The sequence below is a fragment of the Rissa tridactyla genome, chromosome 7 (assembly GCF_028500815.1).
Source record: "Rissa tridactyla isolate bRisTri1 chromosome 7, bRisTri1.patW.cur.20221130, whole genome shotgun sequence".
NCBI lineage: Eukaryota > Metazoa > Chordata > Aves > Charadriiformes > Laridae > Rissa > Rissa tridactyla.
Window position 1 is genome coordinate 8030897 of NC_071472.1, and position 14104 is coordinate 8045000.

General features: G+C 40.0%; 1 protein-coding gene across 1 annotated transcript in view; it reads left to right on the top strand.

Annotated features, from left to right (window-relative positions):
• The window catches only part of TMEM163 (transmembrane protein 163), a 99649-nt gene that overhangs the window by 53219 nt on the left and 32326 nt on the right, over nt 1-14104 (top strand). The window contains exons 3-4 of the mRNA XM_054209707.1: nt 7939-7982; nt 9054-9145. Of these exons, the coding sequence (XP_054065682.1) occupies nt 7939-7982; nt 9054-9145 (136 nt within the window). The remainder of the gene's footprint in view (nt 1-7938; nt 7983-9053; nt 9146-14104) is intronic.

Consider the following 14104-nt stretch of genomic DNA (forward strand, 5'->3'; position numbering starts at 1 on the left):
CATTCTAGACCATTTCAGGTGTTATTTTTGGAGTTGGGGCATCAATAATACATAGTTTCATTAAAAGACAATGTGCTTTAATGTCATTGCACTGAGTTATTTTGGGTGATTCCAGTGACCCCATTTGAAATAGAACAGATAAAACTATGCACCTGTATATTCAATTGCAGAGAGTTTGCACTGTGTGCCCGGAAGGAAAACTAGTATGTTTCTTATAGACCTTCAAGTTGTTTTAATCCTATTCTTAAATGCAAACGTATGCATTTAGTATCCCGATAAAGCTCAACTGGAGCTATAACATATGGGCCTTCTTTTAGTTCCTGCCCCCTGGAAAGCCAAAACTGAACAAAAATACCACTCCTCCTTTTCTCTCATGTATTTGTGTTCTTTTTTTGAGCTGATCTTGTTTGAAAACAGAAGGTTGGCAGCTGAGAAAGGAAGCACAGGAGTGTGAGAAGCAGCGGGATGCTGGACAGGAGGGGTCCTGCTTTCTCCCAGACGGGCACTGCAGCGCCCTGCTCCACACAGGGACTGCGCATCCTCTCCTGTTACCCCTCGGTGCACTTCTGAACAACCCTGGAAATTGCTCATAACTCTGCCTTATTGGAGTTGCTTGCTTTCTGGTTTTACAGAAAGCTTTCCCTCAACAAATGGTTTCTCGTGTTCATCTCTAGCTGCGCTGGAAAGAGCGTCGTAGAAAATTGACTGCTCTGGTATGTTTGGCTGAGCATTTTTTAGTGTTGTACTCACTGAAGGGTGGCAGTGAAGGCTTCTAGTATATAGAAGATATTTCAGCAGCTGTTAAAAGAGAGCCCAGGCATTATTTTTTCTGAAATCAGAACAGATTTACCCTCAGTGTATGTGTGTCTCTATCATTCAGTGTTTGCTTGTTTGTTTGTTTTGGTTTTTTTTTTTTAATATTACTGGTATGCTCTTGGGGACTGTCTACCGTGTATTGCAGAGAAAGCTGGTTCCCTGTTTTCTCCACATGGTTAATCTTTTTGTCATTCGATAAGTTATACCCTATTTTTTGTAGTAGGATTGTTTCGTAGTTCAGGATTGTGCAGTCCTGCTCAGTTGCCCAGTCTGTTCTGTTCCTTTGTGGGACTTGCTGGTGGGGGCATGGGTGCCCTTTCCATGGTAAATGGGAAAGCAAATTAAACAGAAGTGAACCAGGAAACTGAGTAAGCTTTAGGACTGGACTGCTTTGCTGTTCTTCGAGATTGCAACTACTGGTGAGCACCATGGCATAATGAATAATTGGTCTGGGATAACGACATCCCTGCTGCCTGCCTGAAAGCCAACGCTGTGAATATTTAACCCCTGAAACAGAAGTCTTCTGATCTTTTACCATGAGGCACTGATGCAGCCACAAGACAAATATAATCAGAAAAAATGTAAACAAAGGGAATTAAGGGAGAAATGACATTTAATTCTTTGCAAGAACCAGAAAAGATAGGTTTTTAAAAAATTCTGAAATTGAAACATTGAAAAATTAATGATTTAAGATAGAAAATCCTGAAGTCACAGATGATGATGATAATAATAATAATAGTAATAATAATAATAAAATATTTTTTTTGCTAACGTGTCAGCAAGCTGGGAAGAATTGTTTGTATTAAACTAAAAGGAAAAGTTTTGCACAAAGCCCTGAAATTCTACTGTTTCTGTAACAAGAAATGAGGAAAATCTTCAACTGATATACACTGTTGTAGTTCGCAGGAGTAAATGATGTGGGAGTTTGCAGCTGCTAAAGATTTGACCACTGCCATAGATGAAAACAACACCTAAGAATATTAAATGAGCAATAGACGAGGAAAAAAAGATACTCCTGGAAAGCTTTACCACTACCAATAGCAGAATTTGTTACCAGACTGAATCTGCAAAGATTTTTAGGATACCTTGAGGATTTTTTTGTTGTTGTTGTTAACGGAAGAAGTAAAGTAGATTGTTATTAAAAATGCAGTAGAGTCACTCGTTTATGTTAAGGATCTCAGTCCTTTAAAAAAATGAAGGAAAAGGTAAAGCTGAGTAATAGTTTTGGTGGGATTGCACTTTCTTTTTAAAGGAAGGGTGTAGTAAATCCTAGCTTCCTTAGCTTTATTGCTTTTGTAGACATTTACAAGGCAGAAGTTCCAGCCCTGCCTGTAGTCCAGGCAGTGGCAGAGCTGAGGACATGGCATCTGGCTCCCCCATTCACTGACTCACATCCCACAGCTGAGTCTTCCCCGAGGACAGAAGTCTCCTGGGACTCTGCTGCAGTTCATTCTGCACAGAGTCGCTATGACACCGTTCAGGCAGGTGGAAAAACAAACCATCTTAGGGACTTCTTTACAAATCGTCATAAATTCTAATGAGATCAAGATCCAGGTTTAGAATTATAGAATCATAGAACGTATGGGGTTGGAAGGGACCTTTAAAGGTCATCTAGTCCAACCCCCCTGCAGTAAGCAGGGACATCTTCAACTAGATCAGGTTGCTCAGAGCCTCATCAAGCCTGGCCTTGAATGTCTCTGGGGATGGGGCCTCCACCACCTCTCTGGGCAACCTGGGCCAGTGTTTCACCACTCTCATTGTAAAGAACTTCTTCCTAATGTCTAATCTAAATCTGCCCTGCTCTAGTTTAAACCATTGCCCCTCGTCCTATTGCTACATGCCCTTGCAAACAGCCCCTCCCCAGCTTCCTTGTAGGCCCCCTTCAGGGACTGGAAGGGGCTATAACGTCTCCCCGGAGCCTTCTCTTCTCCGGGCTGAACAACCCCAATTCTCTCAGCCTGTCTTCATAGGAGAGGTGCTCCAGCCCTTGGATCATCTTCCAAATATACAAGTTTATATATATAATATATTTTTATATTCTTAAATATAAAAGTTTAATATACATTAATCTTATGCTTCCACTTAGTAAATACATACCTAACGGTAAAATGGTATTGCTCATAAATAAGGGTCTTCACCATGTTGATGCAATTATAAACTGGGAAAATGAGCTGAAGATTTTGTATAGATAGGGTTGGTACGGTTATTCCAACGGCTATGGGATAGAAGTGTGGGTGTAGGAACCTGACACTGATGGATAGCACTGGATCTGCCTGTGTAGATGAGATGTCTGGCAGACTGGTGTCTGAGAGACTGGATGTTTAGCAGCCATCTGTAGCTACTGTGCTGATTGCAGAAATTTTGGGCATGTGCATAAAAATCCATACATTTTGCTCTACTAGAATTTTGGGGAGGGGAGAAGGTGCCTGGGGAAATGTAGTGTGCCTGTTGGTCCTGGTCAGTAGTGTTTTTTGTAAGTATTAATGGTATCATGTAGTCATGTGTCAGGTAGTCATGTCTGTTCCTTGCCTTCAGTTGTTGTGAGGGATTTTTAGATAGTATTACTCATTTGGTTTTCTCTGCTTGGAATGGATTTATTTTGAAATATTTATTGTAACATTAGTTTTTGATGTTTTACCAACACTGGGCAATAAAAGCAGACTGTATTTCAGTTTCACTTCTGACTCAGCACAACTTCCAGTTTTGGTTGCTTGTGACTCTGTACAACCTGCAAGATGTGTGTGGTAATATATATAGAAATAAACTCAACACTTTCAGTGATGTTCAGATCGCCAACCTGATTTCTGTGAAGTGCAGGTCATTTGCTTTGAAGCCGTGCTGTTTTATGTGCTGACATCCAGGCATGTCTTTCAAAAAGATTAATTTCAAAGCAAACATGATGGAGCGATTGTCCCATCAAGAGGAGCTTCCTAAAAATAGTCTTCTCCTCTCTGAGTAGGTAAGGAGAGATTTTTATGGCAGGAGGAGGAGCTGTTTGTATGTACCATCTCTCATTTGTAGCCGGACTCATCCCAAAGATTTCTGTTTGGGAGAATTGGAGGCAGAGATAATTTCCTGTCCTATTTTTTGCCTACTACATTTGTGCACAAAGGTACCAGGGTGCTGTCCCAATGCAGAGAAGGAAACGAGAGGCCCAGGGTCACTGTGGCGTCCTGTCTCTCCAGGAACACATTTTAGATGGATTAAACCTGGCAAAGGCTGGTGGGAGACTTAGATGGCTGAAGAGTTAAAATGGAATGATTTTGTAGGGTTAGGGCGCTAGTCATAGAATCATAGAATGGTTTAGGTTGGAAGGGACCTTAAAGACCATCCAGTTCCAACCCCCTTGCCATGGGCAAGGACACCAACCACTAGACCAGGTTGCTCAAAGCCCCATCCAGCCTGACCTTGAACACCTCCAGGGATGGAGCATCCACAGCTTCTCTGGACAACCTGTGCCAGTGTCTCACCACCCTCAGAGTGAAAAATTTCTTTCTGACATCTGATCTAAATCTCCCCTCTTCTAGTTTGAAGCCATTACCCGTCGTCCTATCGCTACGTGCCCTTGTAAAAAGTCCCTCTCCAGCTTTTTTGTAGGCCCCTTTAGGTACTGCAAGGGGCTATAAGGTCTCCCTGGAGCCTTCTCTTCTGCAGGCTGAACAACCCCAACTCTCTCAGCCTGTCCTCACAGCAGAGGTGCTCCAGCCCCCTGACCATCATCATGGCCTCCTCTGGACTCGCTCCAACAGGTCCATGTCCTTCTTGTGCTGAGGACTCCAGAGCTGTGTGCAGTACTCCAGGTGGGGTCTCACCGGAGCAGAGTAGAGGGGCAGAATCACCTCCCTCGTAGTCATATGATTTTTTTGTGGGCACATGGAAATGAATAAACCTCTTATTTTGTTGAGGGTAGAATGTGTGGGAAGTAGGGTATTTTTCTTTATTTGAGATCACTTTGGAAGGGCTGAAGGAATTAGAGCAAAATCTGACCTATAGTTTGACAGACTTCACAAATTGATGTTGCTGTGCAGGTGGAGGCAGTGGTAGATTTGTGGCTTACTGTGCTCGCTCTATTTTTAGTTTCTGACTGCTTGCAAGTTCCGTTTACAAATGTCACGAAAATGCATTAGGATTATCTGCTTTATTGTAGAGGTAATAAAATGCTGTCCAATTTAGCCAATAAAAAGGCTAAAAGTAGGCTCCCACTGTCATGGCAGCGTAGCTGCTACATGTATACAGTGGCTCCATAGGATTTTTAAGCTGCCTGCTCTGATCTTTCCTCATTATTTGTTTCCCCCCATTGTACTGATTCAATATGGAGATTAGGAATCTCTGGGGTTTTTTTTACATCAGAGGCTCATCTGGGAATAACCGAAAATGTGTATTGAGAAGAAGGAAGGGTTCAGCAAAAACTCCATGATCCATTCCTTCATCGATGTACGTTGCTCCTGGAACACGGCAGTGTTACTGGAGGCATAAGGACCAACTGGTTATTCCTTTGCCCGAGGGTCTGAAGTTCTTGGATGTGAAGAAGTGCTTCCCTAATAGTCCTTTCAGCTTCAGTGAGTGAATGGGAGCCAGTCGTTGTCTTTAGAGGTTGTGGTCAGTCTGTGGCAACCTGTATTGGTTGATACCTTGTAAGCCAATATTACAGTTGCTTTCTCTGCCATAGAGCCTAGACTTGTGGATAAACATCCCATTTAAGCTGGGGTGACTTGCTGGTGAGCTTTACGACTGTACTTGTCAGCAGAAGTATTAATGCGCTTAAGTCAGGTGCTTTAATGTTATTTGACTCTGAAAGACAGACAAATGGGTTATTTTTCCCATTAGAAAACCAGTACGTAAATAAGCAATATAAAAATATATCTTTCCAGTGCTTAAATGGATCTTACTACTTTTATTATGACCTTTTACCACTACAAGTTAGTACTGTAGGGTACCAGTCCTTGAAAAGTCTTTCCGGCAGTCATATTCACTAGCTAACAAAAGGGTTTAAGCAGATTTGTGACACTGTTAGTTAGTACTTGTTTTTCATTCCTGTTTTAGATAGCTCAGGCCAAACAGATTGTGTGTTAGTGCTGTGGATATTCACTGTGTTAGAATACATAAAGACAGTTCTCACGCCAGACACCTTATGCTTTAAATACACCAAATATGTCCCCTAAAGCATTCTTAGGGTGTGGCTATCTGTATGCCCTTCAGCACCCATAGAAATTATATCTTCATTTTTAAGGGAACCATAGAGTTAATTTGCTTAAGTCTGGAACAGAGTGGGGAAAAAACCTGGCAATTTAGTAAAACCTGAGGAGCTAATTCCACTACAGAGGCAGGCTAGAAATAGGAGTAGGAGTAAAAGTGTGGCTTTGAACTGCATCATATGAAAGCAGTAACGACAGGAACATTGCAAACTTGTGTGTACCTGTGAGTGCCACTGGTTTTTTTGATGCAACTTCTGCAGTTTTTGAAACTGTACGCCTCTAAGGAGGCATACAATGAAAATTTGATAGGTGATATATTATTATGGAGTGAAGTGTTCAAATTTGCAGCAGGATCACTGCAAGCTAGTGTCAGCTTGTCAAGTGTAGCTCTTGCCTGGGAAGTCTGACCAAGATAGATAACCTCTTTTTTCACCTAGGAGATGAAGTGTGGGAAATCGTGATTTAACAATGAGAGGGAGATGTAAACCCATACTAACTGTTTCAGTACTCTGCAACTCTGAGAAAATGGGAATCTGGAAATGAACTTGATGACTTTTCTTTGTGCTTTGGCCAACTGTAATGATAAAGTCCAAATATTTGTGATATCTTCAATGCTTGTGGCCACAGCTATGCCATAGATCAGTAAGAAAAGGGTTATTTTTTTCCAAGATTTTAATTTCTGTTTATCCAGATAAGTGCCACAGAACTGCAGCTTGCTGTTACTGAAAAGAACAGTCAAACCCTAGCAGCTCTGTTCTGCCAAGCTGTTCTAATGAGTACTGGAATACTGAAAATTAGATACTGTGTTTGTCAGCCTAAGATTGACAAAGTCGTTGATGAGTCTGTTGTGGGGTTTTTTTTGTTGTTCAAGTATTTTTATTTTTACAAAAATCTATTTTTCTTCGTAAGTTAGCTGGTATCTGTTCATATAAAGTAGTAAAATTAATCCTTATAGGTTTTATTCCAAGCCCTCTTAATATTAGAATTGGAGTGCTATGCGTTTTATTCAGGGAACAGAGGTTTGGAACAGTCCCGTTCTCACTCAACAGTCTACAAAGCACAGCAAGAACGTTAGAACTGCTCAGTGCTCAACAGCTTGGCATAGCTGTAGTGTTGCTATTAACCTGTGAGATCTGCAGTTCGATGAAGTCCCATCTCCAGGTGGTGGCCTCTTCCCTTGCTGCCTGCTTCTTCCCTGGTATGCCTCTGGGCTACTGGGAGGTACTTGTCCTTGCACAGTACCTCCTAGAATTGGGAACTTTGAGATGACAGAATTAGGATGCATGAAATAAAATTATAAATTTTTTTCTAGATGTTTGCCCATTTTTAGACTCTTCTTTATTTTCTTAGAGGCAGTATGCAGTCAAAATCAAAGCTGGTCAAACTTTTTCCTGCTAATGCTTTTTCCATTGGAAATGAAAAATGGATGGAATTTGAATTATTTCTTGAGGCTGTGTGAATTAGCCTCAGGCTTTTTGTCAAAAAGATGGCAGTCAAGAAGTGTGTATTGGCCTGCATAGTTTCCTGTCAGCCAGTTTAGGTGGACTTTGGTGCCTAGCTGGAGCAAGGAGCACTTTGAGACATGTAAAGTTTTCTGAGAGTTTGAAATTGTGTTTTCAACACATTTTTACTCAAAACTGCATCTGAAATGCAGCATGTTTCATAAACAGTCTGTTTCTGAATGCTACACTAAGGTCTGCCCCGTTATGGTTTTGGAAGAAAGAAAAGCATCTCTGGAGTGACCTAACCATTTCCTGCAGCATGAGGCCTTGTGGAACTTTTTAAGGGTCGGTCAGGTCATTCCAGTGGGAAATGGGTGAAACTAGGCCCGTGTGTTGAAATTAGTTTTGTAACTCTCGGACAAGAGAAGAAGAAAGGATATTAGAAAGCTTTAAAGTGATTCTAAATAATATTTTCTTTCCTTTAGCTGTCTCCGTAATGAGATACAGTGCATCATCATTTGGATTTGCTGTAAGTAGAGATACAACTTAAATATTCTCTACCTTTTTTTCCATGGGCTTTTTCTGAACATGAAATACTGTATTTTTTCTTACTGTAAGTTCACGGCAAGGTGTGCAAAGTCAATGATGGATTAGAAAAAGATACTGTTGAAGTCATACCTTGGAAAGGATAGTAAAGATAATTTCATTGTACTACTAAGTCTTATATTGGAGTTAATATCAATGCATGACTCATCATTGATAGGTATAATCCACCAGCTGTGGTTTGCTTCTGCAAAACCTTCTGAACTTCTTGTGACCCTTTTTGTATTGAAGTCTACGGTAAAACTCCTATTGACTTTGGGATGACAGCTTTCCTCTCTAGTAGTTGCCTTGACTTTCCTGATTAGTGTCAGACCAAAAGATTTCTAACGACAAGCAAAATGACTCATTTCAAATAATTTGTCTTTTGCTTTCAAATTTGAAGGTTGTATTGAGTCTATAGAAGGTTTGACCTAAGGATGAAAGTTCATACAGTGGGACAAGCCTATTTTTTGGTGTTACCTGACATCATGTCTTCATTAACTGGAAATACAGACATGGCAATTTTGCTGATGATACAGAATAATATGAAATCTGGATACAATGGGATTTTGAAAAAAAGATAATATTTGCTTTGTTTGAAACAAAACCTTCTATTGCAGAAAATTAGTTGCTTTGCAGGAAAAAGGAATACTTGCCACGCATTTTCAAACACTTTCTTTTTGGAGTCTTTACATAAGAATCGTATTAGTATTTTAACTCTTGTGGTACCACAGTGGCAGATTGTGGAGGGGTTTTTTCTTCATTTCTCCACAGGTGATGGATTACAAATAAAAAATTTTTAATCCTGTGGTTGACTTCCTGAGCTCTGAAGTGTATCGTTGTGCAATAATACATGGCAAAAATGTGAAGATCAATTTAATAAATGTAAATCCTGCGTTCATTACAGTGGTTTATTTGAAGCAGCTTTGTGCCTGTGCAGCAGGATAGTAAATGCATTACTGTTAGTGCAGGGCACATTTAATGTCCCACAAAACAATTGACTCTGTATCTCTTTCAGTTTGATGCTACCCTGGATGTTTTGTCATCAGCGATAGTTTTGTGGCGTTACAGCAATGCAGCTGCTGTGCATTCTGCACACAGGGAGTATATGTAAGTACACTTAATTACTTCTGGCTTTGGTAGAGGCCTGCAGAGCTTTTGCTGTCAAGCTGTGATGCTACAGATTCCAGAGCTTTGACAAAAAACATTTTGTCATGTCAGCAAGTATTCTTTCCTTCTGCCAACTTACTGTTTGGTCCCAAACATGCAGTCTTTCTTTAAGCAAACCTCCCTGTGATTGTGATTTTCAGTTTCTTTTTAGCCAAGATAGTGCTTGTTAGGGCTTTGCGATTTTTTATTTTTTTCCCCCTCCAGGATCTGTATCGAATGAAATGTATTTGCAAACTGTAATGGATTTTTAAATCTTTTATTTTGCATCTTACTCCATTATTGTTCCTAGAGTATGTTTTTAAAATTAATGCTTGTATTGTTTGTGCTTCCCTTGACAAGATTGGAATATGAACCCCTTCTCTTTGAATGTAAATCGCTTCAACTGCTAGTGATAATATTAGAAGTTGAGATTACAGAGCATCTGATAAGATTGAGCCTGTATTAGTGATATGATAGCAGGGCGACACAGTTTATTATAACAGCTGTGCAAAGAGAGAGGCAGACACACCCTTTTTATTACAGAACTGTTGCCGTTTTGGTAAGTAAGAGTATATCAATACTTGCCTGTCGTCTTTATGGAAAAAAGTATACGCTTGCAGTAAGCATATTTAATGCTTGTTATATAGATCGTATGGGGAAAAAAAGTCTTTAATTTGCATTGCAGTATTGATCACAGTGGAAATTACATTCTGCATGTGGTAGCTGAGAAGATCAGGTGGAGATGGGCTCAAGAATTGTGCCAGCTAGTGCACAAAGAAGACTTTAACCTCCTACTAAAGCTTTGGATACATCTAGATGGAGCATTGCAGCACGTTTATCTTCTTTGGTTTTGTTTCGTGCTGCCATTTCTAGCAGTATCCCATCTGGCTTGTTCGAAGATATTTCAACTATCCCTTGGAAGGCATTACAATTTTACAATAAAGGGGGATAAGGTGGTTTTTGTTCTGAAACACCCCTAATGAAGTCCCTCCTACAAGAAGGGAAGCCTGATGAAACTGAGCTTTTACGTAACTGGTAGGATCAAGAAAAAAAAAAGCCACACAGAGGGGACTATAACTTGTCTTCATAATCCTTTCCTAAAAACTAAGAAAACAAGAAGCAGTATTTTTACATACATTAACTCAGGCTCATGCAACAGCTTGCCAGCGCTGTGAGTTCCTTTCTGGCAGGGCTCCATATTTAACAGTTTGGAATAAAAGGCCATAGAAGATTGATGTGGCATTGATTCATAAAAATAAATCCAGAAATATGTGATTAAAATTAGTCTTTCTGCACAAATTTGGAGATCTTAACAGACATTTCCTGAGTATCTTGCTTTTGTGGGCGTCCACAGAGATTCCTGTCAACATTCAATTAACATATTTTTGAAATCTCCTTCTGTTGAGCTTTTTCAAGTGAACCTTGTAAAGTACTTTATAGAGAAAATAAATCCCAGTACAAAAGAAGAATCAACATATCCCTATGGCTAAACCAGTGAAATGAACAAGCAAAGTAGCAAACATGTTTTCCTGCTTTTTATGCCCATTTTTAATTTGCTTTCATATAATCCCTCTGCTTTACATAAGGCTAAATTAAGTCAACGAATTACTTGTCGTGCCCTCTAGTTGAAGACAGCTAAGGTTACATGATGAGATCAGTACTGAGTGAAAGAATGTTGCCATATGCTGGGAATATGAATCACTGGATAGGCAGTCTGGTTTTCTAGAATTGATGTGAGAATCAACATAGTACCGACAAGCAAAGAGATGGTTGTGTCTCTTAAGGCAACTCTTACTGTGTCAGATTTTTGAGGGAGGCACATTTCTAATTTCATGTTGTGTTTAATCAATCTCTTGCTTGAAAGACTGTAATTATTTTTCCTCTATGCTGGGAAAGTGTTGCATGACTCCTCCTGGCTGCTTGCTTATCTTGTAAATAATCTTTGTATCGTATGTGCCTATAACTACACCTGGTCTTTCACAGTCCTTGTTTGCTGTGTGCCAGTGCCTCACTGGGGAAGTCTGCCCTCCGGCTCCTGGGCAGTTGGGTGCAAATTCATGTAGGTGCTTAGGTCATGCTCTGCGTTATTCCTGTTTCCATGTGCCTAGTCGTATTCTGCCTTAGTGCAGGAGGCCACGCAAAACTCTGGGTTTCTGCAGAAGCATTACTACTGTTTACCAGAGTAAGGTGTGTCAGAGTGATTTCTTCAGTTTAGTTCTTTATTTACAGGTCTGTCTTTTATTGATTGAAATATTACGTTTGTCTGTGTTTCCTATCATATCTGAAAATAACGTGAAAAAGTGGAATTGCCAATTAATTATGTATTGCAAATTTATAAAACTTCCTGTTTCATAAACTTGTCAGCAAGAAACTGATCCAAAATCTGTTGAAATCAGTGGAAAGCCTCTCATGGAAGGGCAATGTTAGATCCAACCCTGAATGATGGATGTCACTGAGAGAGAATGTAAAGATAGAACGGAAAACAAAACCCCAGAAAAAGACACAGAGAATACAGCCTGACTCATGATGTGCTAGGAATTAAATACTTAGAATAAAATGCTAAGATGTAAAAGAACTGCATAATCTTAAGATGCAGCCATATGGAAGTTAGAGATGCAACGTTTCATGGGCTGGTACTCAGAATGAACAGTACAAAACTGCCTGCTGTGCCAAGTTCTGCTAAGCTGAACCAATGCATTTCCATTTGACTTCAGGGGAACTGTAGTGCTGAAACTATCATGAAAATTTGTCTTGCTGTGTTTAACTCAGTTTAACGGGTTTCAGTTTTACTAGATTGATTTCTCTCATTTTCTGGGGCAAGATGAGAAGGTGCTTTTTCAGTGTACGCATGCCGAAAGTTATACAATGTGCATCTTTGTTGATTCTCATGGTGGTTCACATACAGTAATTGCAAAATATATTTTAACTTACCTTTGCAATTTGCCCTCCTTGAAAATTCTTTGATATTGATGGCCTGAGGAGCTAAAGCTGGCAGGCTTTTCAAGTCTATCAATGAGAATTTTTCTTAAGTCATTGTGAGAAGATATATCTGGTGATGTTCAAAGTATGCCTTAAATAGCGATGAAATTATGATGAAATAAAATTTTATGCTTTATTTTTAAATATACCAAGTGGCTTTGAAAATATAATGAATATTTACCAAGATCAGGTATAAACCACTGTTAAGATTGCAGGCCATATGAGACACTGCTTGATTCTTCCCAGCTGGCTCATTAATGAAAGAGTGTGTAGGAGTGGGATGAATATTTGATGTGTTTGTTACTGGTACTTTTTTGATAGTTTTGCACTTCACCATCGTCCTGTTTTGGCAGGGTAAAAACAGAGGGTAAAAACAGGCTACTACTTTTTATGTGTTTTAGAAGAGTGTCTGAAAGAATTGTGGGTCTTGAGGAGATGCAAAAATTGCGAAGGACTACAGAGATTTGGGAAGAGAGTCAGAGTACATCATTCACGAGTCCTTGATTTGCTCAGTGTGATCTGCTGGGTTGCAAGTTAACATGCAGGCAACTTAAGAGGTGCTGAACAAATCATCAACAAAGCAATGATCAAGAAATCCAAGAAAGGAAAGAGTGCTGAAGTAACTTGAGAAATAATTTTGAATCTCAGAAATAGATGAAAATTTACGACAAAAATAAAATTCTTATGATTGCCTGTTTTTCTTTATAAGAGGAGAAACTAAGAGGAAGGAATGTACTCTGATGTAGCTGATAAACCAGAAACTGTAAAAGTATAGTAGACCCCACTACCTGTGCACTTTGGGCCAGGTACAGCTTATTACTTCATGGTAAGGGTTTTGTGCAGTGCTCTGCCATAGAACAGCTGGGGTTGGCAGGCACCTCTGGAGCTCATTGGTCCAACTCCCTGCTCAAAGCAGGGTCAGTTAGAGCAGGTTGTCCGGGTAAAGGTCTGAACCCAATCTTCTCTTTTGTGATTTGAACATTGAATGATCACTCAGCCATTCAAGATGCGCAAAGAAATATGAATGGTCCCCCTTCCTGCTCTCCATAATCAGTGTACAAATATTCTTGAATATTATCATAGAATCATAGAATGGTTTGGGTTGGAAGGGACCTTAAAGATCATCTAATTCTAAGCCCCCTGCCTGGGTCAGAGACACCTCCCACGAGACCAGGTTGCTCAAAGCCCCATCCAGCCTGGCCTTCAACACCTCCAGGGATGGGGCAGCCACAGCTTCTCTGGGCAACCTGTTCCGGTGCCTCACCACCCTCACAGTAAAGAATTTCTTCCTACTCTTCTACCCTTTAGTAAATCTTTAGCAACATAATAGCTTATTGGGCTGCTGAAGCAAATCTAAATTCTGTTGAAGGAAGAAATTTATTGAAATTGATGTGGCAACAGTGGTCTTTCATGTGCATAAATAAACCAAGTAAATAGCAGTAGGACTAATTTCTTAATAGAAGACTGAAGCATTAGGGACCTGGAAAAAGGTCTCATGAGAGGCTGAACAAGTAACTAGCTTTACAGCCAAAGGGCAGCTCTTTGATCTGTTAAATTCAGGAATGAAGGACATGGGTTGCAGTGCTGGAACTGTGTGTGAGAAGAAAGTGAGAAATACCACTAAAAAATGAAAGATTAAGAAAACAGAATAAAAAACTTCAGACACACAGCCCTGTGAAAAAAGCTGTAAAAGATGTAGCTTTTTATGTATAGTTGGTTGGAAAGATCTCAAAACCGTGAACAAAGGAAACATCTCTTGTTTGATTCCTTCTGCTCAGGAAAGCAGGACTTTGCTCATGGTAAGTTTAAATAGAGTTAGTTGGCAGCAGCTCAGGTCAGATGGAGTAAATGGAGTAGTGCCACTTCTTAGGCTATAAAGCAATATCCTTATTGTTATGTTACAGAGCGACAATCTTGCATTTCTGTACAATGTGGTGCAGG